Source organism: Oncorhynchus gorbuscha, unplaced genomic scaffold, assembly GCF_021184085.1.
Source record: "Oncorhynchus gorbuscha isolate QuinsamMale2020 ecotype Even-year unplaced genomic scaffold, OgorEven_v1.0 Un_scaffold_1076, whole genome shotgun sequence".
Classification (NCBI taxonomy): Eukaryota; Metazoa; Chordata; class Actinopteri; order Salmoniformes; family Salmonidae; genus Oncorhynchus; species Oncorhynchus gorbuscha.
Window position 1 is genome coordinate 65,001 of NW_025745965.1, and position 20,000 is coordinate 85,000.

Genomic DNA, 20,000 nt, shown 5'->3' on the forward strand with positions numbered 1-20,000 from the left:
ACACACACACACACACACACACACACACACACACACACACACACACACACACACACACACACACACACACACACACACACACACACACAACCTCTCTCTGTCTCTCTCCTCTCTCTCCTGTCTCCCTCTGTCTCTCTCTCCACTTAGTGATATATATACATTAAATCCAGTGCGTTGAAGCGCTAGTAGCATCACCAGTGCTAACACAGCTTGGTAGATAATATAAAAGTGATCAGTATCAATATAATAAATCAATGTGTAATATTGACCTATACATCATGTTAATAGGGAAGTGGCCCCCTGTGAGGCTGACTGAGTGACCGGAGTCTTCAGTGGCAATAACAACTGGGTCAGAACAGAAATGTGGTGCAGAGATAAGCATGCATGTCCCATCATCATCATCATCATTACCATTACCATCATCATCACCATCATCATCATCATTACCATCATTACCATCATCATCACCATCATCATCATCATCACCATCACCATCATCATCACCATCATCATCACCATCATGCATGTTCCATCATCATCACCATCATCATCATCATCATCATCATCATCATCATTACCATCATCATCATCATCATCATCATTACCATCATCATCACCATCATCATCATCATCATCATCTAGTCCATTACCATTACCATCATCATCACCATCATCATCATCAATCATCATCATCATCATCATCATCATTACCATTACCATCATCATCACCATCATCATCATCATTACCATCATCATCACCATCATGCATGTCCCATCATCATCACCATCATGCATGTCCCATCATCATCATCATCATCATCATCATCATCATCATCATCATCATCATTACCATCATCATCATCATTAGCATCATCATCACCATCATGCATGTCCTCATCATCATCATCATCATCATCATCATTACCATCATCATCACCATCATGCATGTCCCATCATCATCATCATCATCATTACCATCATCATTACCATCATCATCACCATCATGCATGTCCCATCATCATCATCATCACCATCATGCATGTCCCATCATCATCATCATCATCATCATCATCATCATTACCATCATCATCACCATCATGCATGTCCCATCATCATCATCATCATTACCATCACCATCATGCATGTCCCTACTAGTCCTGCTTGTAGAGCACAGTAAACACATCATCATCATCACCATCATCATCACCATCATTACCATTATCATCATCATCATTACCATTATCAGCATCATTACCATTATCATCACCATCATGCATGTCCCATCATCATCATCATCATTACCATCATCATCACCATCATGCATGTCCCTACTAGTCCTGCTTGTAGAGCACAGTAAACACATTATCATCATCACCATCATCGTCATCACCACCATCATTACCATCACCGTCATTACCATTATCATCATCATCATTACCATTATCATCAAAAATCATTACCATTATCAGCATCATTACCACCATCATTACCATTATCATCACCATTACCATTATCATCATCACCATCATCATTACCACCACCATCATCTTCATCAGAGTTCAGTAGTAAAGTAATCAGGAATTTAGAGGGAGTCACTGTGCATTAGCTGGTTATTAGTTCAACTCCCTCTTTTGGCTGAACCAGCTTATTGTTTCTCGTCCTTTTGGCTGAACCAGCTTATTGGTTCAAGTCCTTTTGGCTGAACCCACTTATTGATTCTCGTCCTTTTGGCTGAACCAGCTCACTGGTTCTTGTCCTTTTGGCTGAACCAGCTTATTGGTTCAAGTCCTTTTGGCTGAACCAGCTTATTGGTTCTCGTCCTTTTGGCTGAACCAGCTCATTGGTTCTTGTCCTTTTGGCTGAACCAGCTTATTGGTTCAAGTCCTTTTGGCTGAACCAGCTTATTGGTTCAAGTCCCCCGTTTGGCTGAACCAGCTTATTGGTTCAAGTCCCCCTTTTGGCTGAACATGTTATTGGTTCATGTCCCCCTTTTGGCTGAACATGTTATTGGTTCAAGTCCCCCTTTTGGCTGAACCAGCTTATTGGTTCAAGTCCCCCTTTTGGCTGAACCAGCTTATTGGTTCAAGTCCCCCTTTTGGCTGAACCAGCTTATTGGTTCAAGTTCCTCTTTTGGCTGAACCAGCTGATTGGTTCAAGTTCCTCTTTTGGCACTCTCCTGTACTTGGCATTGGTACTATATTATGGCACTGTCTTTTGTCCATATAAAGACCAAAGTCTGTTGTTCATGGGCCATATATGTCTATTTTTAGTTTCTGGCCTCAGTGCCATCTGTTGTTTTAGGGTCAAACTAGGTTTTTAGTGAAAACAGGGGTTAGGTTTCAAAGGTCAAACTAGGTCTCTAGTGAAAACAAGGGTTAGGGTTCAGAGGTCAAACTAGGTCTCTAGTGAAAACAGGGGTTAGGGTTCAGAGGTCAAACTATTTCTCTAGTGAAAACAGGGGTTAGGGTTCAGAGGTCAAACTAGGTCTCTAGTGAAAACAGGGGTTAGGATTCAGAGGTCAAACTAGGTCTCTAGTGAAAACAAGGGTTAGGGTTCAGAGGTCAAACTAGGTCTCTAGTGAAAACAAGGGTTAGGGTTCAGAGGTCAAACTAGGTCTCTAGTGAAAACAGGGGTTAGGGTTCAGAGGTCAAACTAGGTCTCTAGTGAAAACAGGGGTTAGGGTTCAGAGGTCAAACTATGTCTCTAGTGAAAACAGGGGTTAGGGTTCAGAGGTCAAACTAGGTCTCTAGTGAAAACAGGGGTTAGGATTCAGAGGTGAAACTAGGTCTCTAGTGAAAACAGGGGTTAGGGTTCAGAGGTCAAACTAGGTCTCTAGTGAAAACAGGGGTTAGGGTTCAGAGGTCAAACTAGGTCTCTAGTGAAAACAGGGGTTAGGGTTCAGAGGTCAAACTAGGTCTCTAGTGAAAACAGGGGTTAGGGTTCAGAGGTCAAACTAGGTCTCTAGTAAAAACAGGGGTTAGGGTTCAGAGCAAGCATTATTATTATCATTATTATAGTTATTATTCATATAATTAATATAACATTATAGTTATTATTATTGTTATAACTAGTCCTATGTACAGAGCGGTAGTGAAGTCGGAGTATACAGGCGATCATATTGACTCACTCTACTAAATGGAAGCTTTTGAAAATACTTAAAAAATATAATTATTTCCCCTGTGAAGTTGAACAACTTGCTTTATAAAATCGCGTCTGATGCAGCTGAAGTCTCGTGTGCTTGAATCAGAGCTGGTCACTATGGAAATGGATAGGTGTGCCGTGGTTGGTTGTTTTCACTTCCCGGGAGAGATTAGAGGGGAAGAGTGATGACATCACCAGCCCAGAGCTGTCTGCCCAATCAGAGAAGAGGGCGGGAAGGAAGTCCAGTCCTCTGAAAAACGTGATGGGTTGATGTGGAGTTGGCCGGCAGCTCTCTGTGATCTGATTGGCTGTAAGGCACTGTGAGGGAGTGGTCAGGAGAGGTCAGTCATGCTGAGGCTCATGGGTAGTCCTGGTCGGAGGTAGGGGACGCGGGGAAAGTCAGGAGGGTGAGAGAAGTCAGGGGTCAGAACACGCCCGTTCTCCCCAGAGGATCCCGTGATGGACAGCCTGGCCTTACTCCGCATGGCATCTGTAAATGTCATCTACACACACACACACACACACACACACACACACACACACACACACACACACACACACACACACACACACACACACACACACACACACACACACACACACACACACACACACACACACACACACACAAAATAAAAAATGCAATGGTCAGGGTCAGCTCCACTTGCTGTAGAAATATAAATGTATAGATATGTAAAATGTAGAAATGCAGTATGTAGAAATGCAGTATGTTGAAATCTAGAAATGCAGTATGTAGTAAATGTAGTATATAGTAAATGTAGTAAATGTAGTATGGTGTAAATGTAGTAAATGTAGTATGTAGTAAATGTAGTATGTAGTACATGTAGTAAATGTAGTATGTAGTAAATGTAGTATGTAGTAAATGTAGTAAATGTAGTATGTAGTAAATGTAGTATATAGTAAATGTAGTATATAGTAAATGTAGTATGTAGTAAATGTAGTATGTAGTAAATGTAGTGTGTAGTACATGTAGTGTGTAGTAAATGTAGTAAATGTAGTATGTAGTAAATGTAGTAAATGTAGTATGTAGTAAATGTAGTGTGTAGTAAATGTAGTGTGTAGTAAATGTAGTAAATGTAGTGTGTAGTAAATGTAGTAAATGTAGTATGTAGTAAATGTAGTAAATGTAGTATGTAGTAAATGTAATGTAGTAAATGTAGTGTGTAGTAAATGTAGTGTGTAGTAAATGTAGTATGTAGTAAATGTAGTATGTAGTAAATGTAGTAAATGTAGTATGTAGTAAATGTAGTATGTAGTAAATGTAGTGTGTAGTAAATGTAGTATGTAGTAAATGTAGTAAGTTTAGAATGTAGTAAATGTAGTAAATGTAGTATGTAGTAAATGTAGTATGTAGTAAATGTAGTGTGTAGTAAATGTAGTGTGTAGTAAATGTAGTATGTAGTAAATGTAGTATGTAGTAAATGTAGTAAATGTAGTATGTAGTAAATGTAGTAAATGTAGTATGTAGTAAATGTAGTATGTAGTACATGTAGTAAATGTAGTATGTAGTAAATGTAGTATGTAGTAAATGTAGTAAATGTAGTATGTAGTAAATGTAGTAAATGTAGTAAATGTAGTATGTAGTAAATGTAGTAAATGTAGTGTGTTGTAAATGTAGTATGTAGTAAATGTAGTAAATGTAGTATGTAGTAAATGTGGTAAATGTAGTATGTAGTAAATGTAGTATGTAGTAAATGTAGTATGTAGTAAATGTAGTAAATGTAGTATGTAGTAAATGTAGTATGGTGTAAATGTAGTAAATGTAGTATGTAGTAAATCTAGTATGTAGTACATGTAGTAAATGTAGTATGTAGTAAATGTAGTATGTAGTAAATGTAGTAAATGTAGTATATAGTAAATGTAGTATGTAGTAAATGTAGTATGTAGTAAATGTAGTATGTAGTAAATGTAGTGTGTAGTAAATGTAGTGTGTAGTAAATGTAGTAAATGTAGTATGTAGTAAATGTAGTATGTAGTAAATGTAGTAAATGTAGTATGTAGTAAATGTAGTGTGTAGTAAATGTAGTGTGTAGTAAATGTAGTAAATGTAGTGTGTAGTATGTAGTAAATGTAGTATGTAGTAAATGTAGTAAATGTAGTATGTAGTAAATGTAGTATGTAGTAAATGTAGTGTGTAGTAAATGTAGTGTGTAGTAAATGTAGTATGTAGTAAATGTAGTATGTAGTAAATGTAGTAAATGTAGTATGTAGTAAATGTAGTATGTAGTAAATGTAGTGTGTAGTAAATGTAGTATGTAGTAAATGTAGTAAATTTAGTATGTAGTAAATGTAGTAAATGTAGTATGTAGTAAATGTAGTATGTAGTAAATGTAGTGTGTAGTAAATGTAGTGTGTAGTAAATGTAGTATGTAGTAAATGTAGTATGTAGTAAATGTAGTAAATGTAGTATGTAGTAAATGTAGTAAATGTAGTATGTAGTAAATGTAGTATGTAGTACATATAGTAAATGTAGTATGTAGTAAAAATGTAGTAAATGTAGTAAAAGTATGTAGTAAATGTAGTAAATGTAGTAAATGTAGTATGTAGTAAATGTAGTAAATGTAGTGTGTTGTAAATGTAGTATGTAGTAAATGTAGTAAATGTAGTATGTAGTAAATGTGGTAAATGTAGTAAATGTGGTAAATGTAGTATGTAGTAAATGTAGTAAATGTAGTATGTAGTAAATGTAGTATGTAGTAAATGTAGTAAATGCAGTATGTAGTAAATGTAGTAAATGTAGTAAATGTAGTAAATGTAGTATGTAGTAAATGTAGTACATGTAGTAAATGTAGTATGTAGTAAATGTAGTAAAATGTAGTAAATGTAGTAAATGTAGTAAATGTAGTATGTAGTAAATGTGGTAAATGTAGTAAATGTAGTAAATGTAGTATGTAGTAAATGTAGTAAATGTAGTAAATGTAGTATGTAGTAAATGTAGTAAATGTAGTATGTAGTAAATGTAGTAAATGTAGTATGTAGTAAATGTAGTATATAGTAAATGTAGTAAATGTAGTAAATGTGGTAAATGTAGTAAATGTAGTGTGTAGTAAATGTAGTAAATGTAGTAAATGTAGTATGTAGTAAATGTGGTAAATGTAGTAAATGTAGTATGTAGTAAATGTGGTAAATGTAGTAAATGTAGTAAATGTAGTAAATGTAGTGTGTAGTAAATGTAGTAAATGTAGTATGTAGTAAATGTTGTAAATGTAGTAAATGTAAATGTAGTGTGTAGTAAATGTAGTAAATGTAGTATGTAGTAAATGTAGTAAATGTAGTGTGTAGTAAATGTAGTAAATGTAGTATGTAGTAAATGTAGTAAATGTAGTATGTAGTAAATGTAGTATATAGTAAATTTAGTAAATGTAGTGTGTAGTAAATGTAGTATGTAGTAAATGTAGTATGTAGTAAATGTAGTAAATGTAGTATGTAGTAAATGTAGTAAATGTAGTATGTAGTAAATGTAGTAAATGTAGTGTGTAGTAAATGTAGTAAATGTAGTATGTAGTAAATGTAGTATGAAGTACATGTAGTAAATGTAGTATGTAGTAAATGTAGTATGTAGTAAATGTAGTAAATGTAGTATGTAGTAAATGTAGTAAATGTAGTAAATGTAGTATGTAGTAAATGTAGTAAATGTAGTGTGTTGTAAATGTAGTATGTAGTAAATGTAGTAAATGTAGTATGTAGTAAATGTGGTAAATGTAGTATGTAGTAAATGTAGTATGTAGTAAATGTAGTATGTAGTAAATGTAGTAAATGTAGTATGTAGTAAATGTAGTATGTAGTAAATGTAGTAAATGCAGTATGTAGTAAATGTAGTATGTAGTAAATGTAGTAAATGTAGTATGTAGTAAATGTAGTACATGTAGTAAATGTAGTATGTAGTAAATGTAGTAAATGTAGTGTGTAGTAAATGTAGTAAATGTAGTAAATGTAGTATGTAGTAAATGTCGTAAATGTAGTAAATGTAGTAAATGTAGTAAATGTAGTATGTAGTAAATGTAGTAAATGTAGTAAATGTAGTAAATGTAATATGTAGTAAATGTAGTAAATGTAGTATGTAGTAAATGTAGTATATAGTAAATGTAGTAAATGTAGTAAATGTGGTAAATGTAGTAAATGTAGTGTGTAGTAAATGTAGTAAATGTAGTAAATGTAGTATGTAGTAAATGTGGTAAATGTAGTAAATGTAGTATGTAGTAAATGTAGTAAATGTAGTAAATGTAGTAAATGTAGTAAATGTAATGTAGTAAATGTAGTAAATGTAGTAAATGTAGTAAATGTAGTAAATGTAGTAAATGTAGTAAATGTAGTGTGTAGTAAATGTAGTAAATGTAGTATGTAGTAAATGTAGTAAATGTAGTGTGTAGTAAATGTAGTAAATGTAGTATGTAGTAAATGTAGTAAATGTAGTATGTAGTAAATGTAGTATATAGTAAATTTAGTAAATGTAGTATGTAGTAAATGTAGTATGTAGTAAATGTAGTATGTAGTAAATGTAGTAAATGTAGTAAATGTAGTAAATGTAGTAAATGTAGTATGTAGTAAATGTGTAGTAAATGTAGTAAATGTAGTATGTAGTAAATGTAAATGTAGTAAATGTAGTAAATGTAGTGTGTAGTAAATGTAGTAAATGTAGTATGTAGTAAATGTAGTAAATGTAGTAAATGTAGTATGTAGTAAATGTAGTAAATGTAGTATGTAGTAAATGTAGTATGTAGTAAATGTAGTAAATGCAGTATGTAGTAAATGTAGTATGTAGTAAATGTAGTAAATGTAGTATGTAGTAAATGTAGTATGTAGTAAATGTGGTAAATGTAGTAAATGTAGTAAATGTAGTAAATGTAGTGTGTAGTAAATGTAGTAAATGTAGTATGTAGTAAATGTGGTAAATGTAGTAAATGTAGTAAATGTAGTATGTAGTAAATGTAGTAAATGTAGTAAATGTAGTATGTAGTAAATGTAGTAAATGTAGTATGTAGTAAATGTAGTAAATGTAGTATGTAGTAAATGTAAATAGTAAATGTAGTAAATGTAGTAAATGTAGTAAATGTAGTAATAGTGTGTAGTAAATGTAGTAAATGTAGTAAATGTAGTATGTAGTAAATGTAGTAAATGTAGTAAATGTAGTATGTAGTAAATGTAGTAAATGTAGTAAATGTAGTAAATGTAGTAAATGTAGTGTGTAGTAAATGTAGTAAATGTAGTATGTAGTAAATGTTGTAAATGTAGTAAATGTAGTAAATGTAGTGTGTAGTAAATGTAGTAAATGTAGTATGTAGTAAATGTAGTAAATGTAGTGTGTAGTAAATGTAGTAAATGTAGTATGTAGTAAATGTAGTAAATGTAGTATGTAGTAAATGTAGTATATAGTAAATTTAGTAAATGTAGTGTGTAGTAAATGTAGTATGTAGTAAATGTAGTATGTAGTAAATGTAGTAAATGTAGTATGTAGTAAATGTAGTATGTAGTAAATGTAGTAAATGTAGTGTGTAGTAAATGTAGTAAATGTAGTGTGTAGTAAATGTAGTAAATGTAGTATGTAGTAAATGTAGTATATAGTAAATTTAGTAAATGTAGTGTGTAGTAAATGTAGTATGTAGTAAATGTAGTATGTAGTAAATGTAGTAAATGTAGTATGTAGTAAATGTAGTAAATGTAGTATGTAGTAAATGTAGTGTGAAGTAAATGTAGTAAATGTAGTATGTAGTAAATGTGGTAAATGTAGTAAATGTAGTAAATGTAGTGTGTAGTAAATGTAGTAAATGTAGTATGTAGTAAATGTAGTAAATGTAGTAAATGTAGTAAATGTAGTAAATGTAGTATGTAGTAAATGTAGTAAATGTAGTATGTAGTAAATGTAGTATGTAGTAAATGTAGTAAATGCAGTATGTAGTAAATGTAGTATGTAGTAAATGTAGTAAATGTAGTATGTAGTAAATGTAGTAAATGTAGTATGTAGTAAATGTGGTAAATGTAGTAAATGTAGTAAATGTAGTGTGTAGTAAATGTAGTAAATGTAGTAAATGTAGTATGTAGTAAATGTAGTATGTAGTAAATGTAGTATGTAGTAAATGTAGTAAATGCAGTATGTAGTAAATGTAGTATGTAGTAAATGTAGTAAATGTAGTATGTAGTAAATGCAGTAAATGTAGTAAATGTAGTATGTAGTAAATGTAGTATGTAGTAAATGTAGTAAATGTAGTATGTAGTAAATGTAGTATGTAGTAAATGTAGTAAATGCAGTATGTAGTAAATGTAGTATGTAGTAAATGTAGTAAATGTAGTATGTAGTAAATGTAGTAAATGTAGTATGTAGTAAATGTAGTAAATGTAGTAAATGTAGTAAATGTAGTGTGTAGTAAATGTAGTAAATGTAGTAAATGTAGTATGTAGTAAATGTAGTATGTAGTAAATGTGGTAAATGTAGTAAATGTAGTAAATGCAGTATGTAGTAAATGTAGTATGTAGTAAATGTAGTAAATGTAGTATGTAGTAAATGTAGTAAATGTAGTAAATGTAGTATGTAGTAAATGTAGTATGTAGTAAATGTAGTAAATGTAGTGTGTAGTAAATGTAGTAAATGTAGTATGTAGTAAATGTAGTAAATGTAGTATGTAGTAAATGTAGTAAATGTAGTAGTATGTAGTAAATGTAGTGTGTAAATGTAGTAAATGTAGTATGTAGTAAATGTAGTAAATGTAGTATGTAGTAAAGTATGTAGTAAATGTAGTAAAAGTATGTAGTAAATGTAGTATGTAGTAAATGTAGTATGTAGTAAATGTAGTAAATGTAGTATGTAGTAAATGTGGTAAATGTAGTAAATGTAGTAAATGTAGTGTGTAGTAAATGTAGTAAATGCAGTAAATGTAGTATGTAGTAAATGTGGTAAATGTAGTAAATGTAGTAAATGCAGTATGTAGTAAATGTAGTATGTAGTAAATGTAGTAAATGTAGTATGTAGTAAATGTAGTAAATGTAGTAAATGTAGTATGTAGTAAATGTAGTATGTAGTAAATGTAGTGTGTAGTAAATGTAGTGTGTAGTAAATGTAGTATGTAGTAAATGTAGTATGTAGTAAATGTAGTAAATGTAGTATGTAGTAAAATGTAGTAAATGTAGTGTGTAGTAAATGTAGTATGTAGTAAATGTAGTAAATTTAGTATGTAGTAAATGTAGTAAATGTAGTATGTAGTAAATGTAGTATGTAGTAAATGTAGTGTGTAGTAAATGTAGTGTGTAGTAAATGTAGTATGTAGTAAATGTAGTATGTAGTAAATGTAGTAAATGTAGTATGTAGTAAATGTAGTAAATGTAGTATGTAGTAAATGTAGTATGTAGTACATGTAGTAAATGTAGTATGTAGTAAATGTAGTATGTAGTAAATGTAGTAAATGTAGTATGTAGTAAATGTAGTAAATGTAGTAAATGTAGTATGTAGTAAATGTAGTAAATGTAGTAAATGTAGTATGTAGTATGTAGTAAATGTAGTAAATGTAGTATGTAGTAAATGTGGTAAATGTAGTAAATGTAGTAAATGTAGTATGTAGTAAATGTAGTATGTAGTAAATGTAGTAAATGTAGTATGTAGTAAATGTAGTATGTAGTAAATGTAGTAAATGCAGTATGTAGTAAATGTAGTATGTAGTAAATGTAGTAAATGTAGTATGTAGTAAATGTAGTACATGTAGTAAATGTAGTATGTAGTAAATGTAGTAAATGTAGTGTGTAGTAAATGTAGTAAATGTAGTAAATGTAGTATGTAGTAAATGTAGTAAATGTAGTAAATGTAGTAAATGTAGTATGTAGTAAATGTAGTAAATGTAGTAAATGTAGTATGTAGTAAATGTAGTAAATGTAGTATGTAGTAAATGTAGTAAATGTATGTAGTAAATGTAGTATATAGTAAAGTAGTAAATGTAGTAAATGTAGTAAATGTAGTAAATGTAGTGTGTAGTAAATGTAGTAAATGTAGTAAATGTAGTATGTAGTAAATGTGGTAAATGTAGTAAATGTAGTATGTAGTAAATGTGGTAAATGTAGTAAATGTAGTAAATGTAGTAAATGTAGTGTGTAGTAAATGTAGTAAATGTAGTATGTAGTAAATGTAGTAAATGTAGTAAATGTAGTGTGTAGTAAATGTAGTAAAAATGTAGTAAATGTAGTAAATGTAGTGTGTAGTAAATGTAGTAAATGTAGTATGTAGTAAATGTAGTAAATGTAGTATGTAGTAAATGTAGTATATAGTAAATTTAGTAAATGTAGTGTGTAGTAAATGTAGTATGTAGTAAATGTAGTATGTAGTAAATGTAGTAAATGTAGTATGTAGTAAATGTAGTAAAAATGTAGTAAATGTAGTAAAATGTAGTAGTAAATGTAGTAAATGTAGTATGTAGTAAATGTAGTGAAGTACATGTAGTAAATGTAGTATGTAGTAAATGTAGTATGTAGTAAATGTAGTAAATGTAGTATGTAGTAAATGTAGTAAATGTAGTAAATGTAGTATGTAGTAAATGTAGTAAATGTAGTGTGTGTAATGTAGTATAGTATGTAGTAAATGTAGTAAATGTAGTATGTAGTAAATGTGGTAAATGTAGTATGTAGTAAATGTAGTATGTAGTAAATGTAGTATGTAGTAAATGTAGTAAATGTAGTATGTAGTAAATGTAGTATGTAGTAAATGTAGTAAATGCAGTATGTAGTAAATGTAGTATGTAGTAAATGTAGTAAATGTAGTATGTAGTAAATGTAGTACATGTAGTAAATGTAGTATGTAGTAAATGTAGTAAATGTAGTGTGTAGTAAATGTAGTAAATGTAGTAAATGTAGTATGTAGTAAATGTAGTAAATGTAGTAAATGTAGTAAATGTAGTAAATGTAGTATGTAGTAAATGTAGTAAATGTAGTAAATGTAGTAAATGTAATATGTAGTAAATGTAGTAAATGTAGTATGTAGTAAATGTAGTATATAGTAAATGTAGTAAATGTAGTAAATGTGGTAAATGTAGTAAATGTAGTGTGTAGTAAATGTAGTAAATGTAGTAAATGTAGTATGTAGTAAATGTGGTAAATGTAGTAAATGTAGTATGTAGTAAATGTAGTAAATGTAGTAAATGTAGTAAATGTAGTAAATGTAGTGTGTAGTAAATGTAGTAAATGTAGTATGTAGTAAATGTTGTAAATGTAGTAAATGTAGTAAATGTAGTGTGTAGTAAATGTAGTAAATGTAGTATGTAGTAAATGTAGTAAATGTAGTGTGTAGTAAATGTAGTAAATGTAGTATGTAGTAAATGTAGTAAATGTAGTATGTAGTAAATGTAGTATATAGTAAATTTAGTAAATGTAGTGTGTAGTAAATGTAGTATGTAGTAAATGTAGTATGTAGTAAATGTAGTATGTAGTAAATGTAGTAAATGTAGTATGTAGTAAATGTAGTAAATGTAGTAAATGTAGTAAATGTAGTAAATGTAGTATGTAGTAAATGTAGTAAATGTAGTATGTAGTAAATGTAGTATATAGTAAATTTAGTAAATGTAGTGTGTAGTAAATGTAGTATGTAGTAAATAGTATGTAGTAAATGTAGTAAATGTAGTATGTAGTAAATGTAGTAAATGTAGTATGTAGTAAATGTAGTGAAGTAAATGTAGTAAATGTAGTATGTAGTAAATGTGGTAAATGTAGTAAATGTAGTAAATGTAGTGTGTAGTAAATGTAGTAAAAATGTAGTAAATGTAGTAAATGTAGTAAATGTAGTATGTAGTAAATGTAGTAAATGTAGTATGTAGTAAATAAATGTAGTAAATGTAGTAAATGCAGTATGTAGTAAATGTAGTATGTAGTAAATGTAGTAAATGTAGTATGTAGTAAATGTAGTATGTAGTAAATGTAGTAAATGTAGTAAATGTAGTAAATGTAGTAAATGTAGTAAATGTAGTAAATGTAGTATGTAGTAAATGTGGTAAATGTAGTAAATGTAGTAAATGTAGTATGTAGTAAATGTAGTAAATGTAGTAAATGTAGTATGTAGTAAATGTAGTAAATGTAGTATGTAGTAAATGTAGTAAATGTAGTATGTAGTAAATGTAGTATATAGTAAATGTAGTAAATGTAGTAAATGTGGTAAATGTAGTAAATGTAGTGTGTAGTAAATGTAGTAAATGTAGTAAATGTAGTATGTAGTAAATGTGGTAAATGTAGTAAATGTAGTATGTAGTAAATGTGGTAAATGTAGTAAATGTAGTAAATGTAGTGTGTAGTAAATGTAGTAAATGTAGTATGTAGTAAATGTTGTAAATGTAGTAAATGTAGTAAATGTAGTGTGTAGTAAATGTAGTAAATGTAGTATGTAGTAAATGTAGTAAATGTAGTGTGTAGTAAATGTAGTAAATGTAGTATGTAGTAAATGTAGTAAATGTAGTAAATGTAGTAAATGTGTATATAGTAAATGTAGTAAATGTAGTGTGTAGTAAATGTAGTATGTAGTAAATGTAGTATGTAGTAAATGTAGTAAATGTAGTATGTAGTAAATGTAGTATGTAGTAAATGTAGTAAATGTAGTGTGTAGTAAATGTAGTAAATGTAGTAAATGTAGTAAATGTAGTAAATGTAGTATGTAGTAAATGTAGTATGTAGTAAATTTAGTAAATGTAGTGTGTAGTAAATGTAGTATGTAGTAAATGTAGTATGTAGTAAATGTAGTAAATGTAGTATGTAGTAAATGTAGTAAATGTAGTATGTAGTAAAAGTGTGAAGTAAATGTAGTAAATGTAGTATGTAGTAAATGTGGTAAATGTAGTAAATGTAGTAAATGTAGTGTGTAGTAAATGTAGTATGTAGTAAATGTAGTAAATGTAGTAAATGTAGTATGTAGTAAATGTAGTATGTAGTAAATGTAGTAAATGTAGTATGTAGTAAATGTAGTATGTAGTAAATGTAGTAAATGTAGTATGTAGTAAATGTAGTATGTAGTAAATGTAGTAAATGTAGTATGTAGTAAATGTAGTAAATGTAGTATGTAGTAAATGTAGTAAATGTAGTAAATGTAGTAAATGTAGTATGTAGTAAATGTAGTAAATGTAGTAAATGTAGTATGTAGTAAATGTAGTATGTAGTAAATGTAGTATGTAGTAAATGTAGTAAATGCAGTATGTAGTAAATGTAGTATGTAGTAAATGTAGTAAATGTAGTATGTAGTAAATGCAGTAAATGTAGTATGTAGTAAATGTGGTAAATGTAGTAAATGTAGTAAATGCAGTATGTAGTAAATGTAGTATGTAGTAAATGTAGTAAATGTAGTATGTAGTAAATGTAGTAAATGTAGTAAATGTAGTATGTAGTAAATGTAGTATGTAGTAAATGTAGTAAATGTAGTGTGTAGTAAATGTAGTAAATGTAGTATGTAGTAAATGTAGTAAATGTAGTATGTAGTAAATGTAGTAAATGTAGTAAATGTAGTATGTAGTAAAATGTAGTAAATGTAGTAAAAGTATGTAGTAAATGTAGTAAATGTAGTAAATGTAGTAAATGTAGTATGTAGTAAATGTAGTAAATGTAAATGTAGTAAAAATGTAGTATGTAGTAAATGTAGTATGTAGTAAATGTAGTAAATGTAGTATGTAGTAAATGTGGTAAATGTAGTAAATGTAGTAAATGTAGTGTGTAGTAAATGTAGTAAATGCAGTAAATGTAGTATGTAGTAAATGTGGTAAATGTAGTAAATGTAGTAAATGCAGTATGTAGTAAATGTAGTATGTAGTAAATGTAGTAAATGTAGTATGTAGTAAATGTAGTAAATGTAGTAAATGTAGTATGTAGTAAATGTAGTATGTAGTAAATGTAGTAAATGTAGTGTGTAGTAAATGTAGTAAATGTAGTAAATGTAGTATGTAGTAAATGTAGTAAATGTAGTGTGTAGTAAATGTAGTATGTAGTAAATGTAGTAAATGTAGTATGTAGTAAATGTAGTATATAGTAAATTTAGTAAATGTAGTGTGTAGTAAATGTAGTATGTAGTAAATGTAGTATGTAGTAAATGTAGTAAATGTAGTATGTAGTAAATGTAGTAAATGTAGTATGTAGTAAATGTAGTGTGAAGTAAATGTAGTAAATGTAGTATGTAGTAAATGTGGTAAATGTAGTAAATGTAGTAAATGTAGTGTGTAGTAAATGTAGTAAATGTAGTATGTAGTAAATGTAGTAAATGTAGTAAATAAGTATGTAGTAAATGTAGTATGTAGTAAATGTAGTAAATGTAGTATGTAGTAAATGTAGTATGTAGTAAATGTAGTAAATGCAGTATGTAGTAAATGTAGTATGTAGTAAATGTAGTAAATGTAGTATGTAGTAAATGTAGTAAATGTAGTATGTAGTAAATGTGGTAAATGTAGTAAATGTAGTAAATGTAGTAAATGTAGTGTGTAGTAAATGTAGTAAATGCAGTAAATGTAGTATGTAGTAAATGTGGTAAATGTAGTAAATGTAGTATGTAGTAAATGTGGTAAATGTAGTAAATGTAGTAAATGCAGTATGTAGTAAATTTAGTATGTAGTAAATGTAGTAAATGTAGTATGTAGTAAATGTAGTAAATGTAGTAAATGTAGTAAGTATGTAGTAAATGTAGTAAATGTAGTGTGTAGTAAATGTAGTAAATGTAGTAAATGTAGTATGTAGTAAATGTAGTAAATGTAGTATGTAGTAAATGTAGTATATAGTAAATGTAGTAAATGTAGTGTGTAGTAAATGTAGTATGTAGTAAATGTAGTAAATGTAGTATGTAGTAAATGTAGTAAATGTAGTAAATGTAGTATGTAGTAAATGTAGTGTGTAGTAAATGTAGTAAATGTAGTAAATGTAGTAAATGTAGTAAATGTAGTATGTAGTAAATGTAGTAAATGTAGTAAATGTAGTGTGTAGTAAATGTAGTATGTAGTAAATGTAGTAAATGTGGTAAATGTAGTAAATGTAGTAAATGCAGTATGTAGTAAATGTAGTAAATGTAGTATGTAGTAAATGTAGTGTGAAGTAAATGTAGTAAATGTAGTATGTAGTAAATGTGGTAAATGTAGTAAATGTAGTAAATGTAGTGTGTAGTAAATGTATTAAATGTAGTATGTAGTAAATGTAGTAAATGTAGTAAATGTAGTATGTAGTAAATGTAGTATGTAGTAAATGTAGTAAATGTAGTATGTAGTAAATGTAGTATGTAGTAAATGTAGTAAATGCAGTATGTAGTAAATGTAGTATGTAGTAAATGTAGTAAATGTAGTATGTAGTAAATGTAGTAAATGTAGTATGTAGTAAATGTGGTAAATGTAGTAAATGTAGTAAATGTAGTGTGTAGTAAATGTAGTAAATGTAGTAAATGTAGTAAATGTAGTGTTTAGTAAATGTAGTAAATGTAGTAAATGTAGTATGTAGTAAATGTAGTATGTAGTAAATGTAGTATGTAGTAAATGTGGTAAATGTAGTAAATGTAGTAAATGTAGTGTGTAGTAAATGTAGTAAATGTAGTATGTAGTAAATGTAGTATGTAGTAAATGTAGTATGTAGTAAATGTGGTAAATGTAGTAAATGTAGTAAATGTAGTGTGTAGTAAATGTAGTAAATGTAGTAAATGTAGTATGTAGTAAATGTAGTATGTAGTAAATGTGGTAAATGTAGTAAATGTAGTAAATGTAGTATGTAGTAAATGTAGTATGTAGTAAATGTGGTAAATGTAGTAAATGTAGTAAAAGTATGTAGTAAATGTAGTAAATGTAGTATGTAGTAAATGTAGTAAATGTAGTAAATGTAGTAAATGTAGTGTGTAGTAAATGTGTAAATGCAGTAAATGTAGTATGTAGTAAATGTAGTATATAGTAAATGTAGTAAAAGTGTGTAGTAAATGTAGTATGTAGTAAATGTAGTAAATGTAGTAAATGTAGTAAATGTAGTAAATGTAATGTAGTAAATGTAGTGTGTAGTAAATGTAGTAAATGTAGTAAATGTAGTAAATGTAGTAAATGTAGTATGTAGTAAATGTAGTAAATGTAGTAAATGTAGTATGTAGTAAATGTAGTAAATGTAGTATGTAGTAAAGTAAATGTAGTAAATGTAGTAAATGTGGTAAATGTAGTAAATGTAGTAAATGCAGTATGTAGTAAATGTAGTATGTAGTAAATGTAGTAAATGTAGTGTGTAGTAAATGTAGTAAATGTAGTATGTAGTAAATGTAGTATGTAGTAAATGTAGTAAATGTAGTATGTAGTAAATGTAGTATGTAGTAAATGTGGTAAATGTAGTAAATGTAGTAAATGTAGTAAATGTAGTATGTAGTAAATGTAGTAAATGTAGTATGTAGTAAATGTAGTAAATGTAGTAAATGTAGTATATAGTAAATGTAGTATGTAGTAAATGTAGTATGTAGTAAATGTAGTATATAGTAAATGTAGTAAATGTGGTAAATGTAGTAAATGTAGTGTGTAGTAAATGTAGTATGTAGTAAATGTAGTAAATGTGGTAAATGTAGTAAATGTAGTAAATGCAGTATGTAGTAAATGTAGTAAATGTAGTATGTAGTAAATGTAGTGTGAAGTAAATGTAGTAAATGTAGTATGTAGTAAATGTGGTAAATGTAGTAAATGTAGTAAATGTAGTGTGTAGTAAATGTAGTAAATGTAGTATGTAGTAAATGTAGTAAATGTAGTAAATGTAGTATGTAGTAAATGTAGTAAATGTAGTAAATGTAGTAAATGTAGTATGTAGTAAATGTAGTATGTAGTAAATGTAGTAAATGTAGTATGTAGTAAATGTAGTATGTAGTAAATGTAGTAAATGTAGTATGTAGTAAATGTAGTAAATGTAGTATGTAGTAAATGTAGTAAATGTAGTAAATGTAGTAAATGTGTGTAGTAAATGTAGTAAATGTAGTAAATGTAGTAAATGTGTGTTTAGTAAATGTAAATGTAGTAAATGTAGTATGTAGTAAATGTAGTATGTAGTAAATGTAGTAAATGTAGTAAATGTAGTAAATGTAGTAAATGTAGTAAATGTAGTGTAGTAAATGTAGTAAATGTAGTATGTAGTAAATGTAGTATGTAGTAAATGTAGTATGTAGTAAATGTGGTAAATGTAGTAAATGTAGTAAATGTAGTGTGTAGTAAATGTAGTAAATGTAGTAAATGTAGTATGTAGTAAATGTAGTATGTAGTAAATGTAGTAAATGTAGTAAATGTAGTATGTAGTAAATGTAGTAAATGTAGTAAATGTAGTAAATGTGGTAAATGTAGTAAATGTAGTAAATGTAGTATGTAGTAAATGTAGTAAATGTAGTAAATGTAGTATGTAGTAAATGTAGTATGTAGTAAATGTAGTAAATGTAGTGTGTAGTAAATGTAGTAAATGTAGTAAATGTAGTATGTAGTAAATGTAGTATGTAGTAAATGTAGTAAATGTAGTGTGTAGTAAATGTAGTAAATGTATGTAGTAAATGTAGTATGTAGTAAATGTAGTAAATGTAGTAAATGTAGTATGTAGTAAATGTAGTGTGTAGTAAATGTAGTAAATGTAGTAAATGTAGTATGTAGTAAATGTAGTGTGTAGTAAATGTAGTAAATGTAGTAAATGTAGTATGTAGTAAATGTAGTAAATGTAGTAAATGTAGTAAATGTAGTATGTAGTAAATGTAGTAAATGTGGTAAATGTAGTAAATGTAGTAAATGCAGTATGTAGTAAATGTAGTATGTAGTAAATGTAGTAAATGTAGTGTGTAGTAAATGTAGTAAATGTAGTATGTAGTAAATGTAGTATATAGTAAATGTAGTAAATGTAGTGTGTAGTAAATGTAGTATGTAGTAAATGTAGTAAATGTAGTATGTAGTAAATGTAGTAAATGTAGTATGTAGTAAATGTAGTAAATGTAGTATGTAGTAAATGTAGTATGTAGTAAATGTAGTATATAGTAAATGTAGTATGTAGTAAATGTAGTATGTAGTAAATGTAGTATATAGTAAATGTAGTATGTAGTAAATGTAGTAGACAGTATGGTGTGGTGACAGTACGGTGTGTGGTGACAGTATGGTGTGTGGTGACAGTATGGTGTGTGGTGACAGTATGGTGGGTGACAGTATGGTGTGTGACAGTATGGTGTGTGGTGACAGTATGGTGTATGACAGTACGGTGTGTGACAGTATGGTGTGTGACAGTATGGTGTGTGGTGACAGTATGGTGTGTGGTGACAGTATGGTGTGTGACAGTATGGTGTGTGACAGTATGATGTGTGACAGTATGGTGTGTGACAGTATGGTGTGTGGTGACAGTATGGTGTGTGGTGACAGTATGGTGTATGGCAGTACGGTGTGTGGTGACAGTATGGTGTGTGGTGACAGTATGGTGTGTGGTGACAGTATGGTGTGTGGTGACAGTATGGTGTGTGGTGACAGTATGGTGTGTGGTGACAGTATGGTGTGTGACAGTATGGTGTGTGGTGACAGTATGGTGTGTGGTGACAGTATGGTGTGTGGTGACAGTATGGTGTGTGTGACAGTATGGTGTGTGGCAGTATGGTGTGTGACAGTATGGTGTGTGGTGACAGTATGGTGTGTGGTGACAGTGACAGTATGGTGTGTGGTGACAGTATGGTGTGTGTGACAGTATGTGTGTGACAGTATGGTGTGTGGTGACTGTGTGGTGACAGTATGGTGTGTGGTGACAGTTTGGTGTGTGACAGTATGGTGTGTGGTGATAGTATGGTGTGTGGTGACAGTTTGGTGTGTGACAGTATGGTGTGTGGTGACAGTATGGTGTGTGGTGACAGTATGCTGTGTGACAGTATGGTGTGTGGTGACAGTATGGTGTGTGAC

At 29.4% G+C, this 20,000-nt stretch overlaps 1 protein-coding gene across 1 annotated transcript in view; it reads right to left on the minus strand.

Annotated features, from left to right (window-relative positions):
* Positions 1-1,051: 1,051 nt before the first annotated feature.
* Positions 1,052-20,000, minus strand: part of LOC124021173 (glutamate receptor 2-like) — a 29,165-nt gene continuing 10,216 nt past the window's right edge. The window contains exon 4 of the mRNA XM_046336522.1: positions 1,052-3,644. Within this exon, the coding sequence (XP_046192478.1) occupies positions 3,474-3,644 (171 nt within the window). The 3' untranslated portion in view covers positions 1,052-3,473. The remainder of the gene's footprint in view (positions 3,645-20,000) is intronic.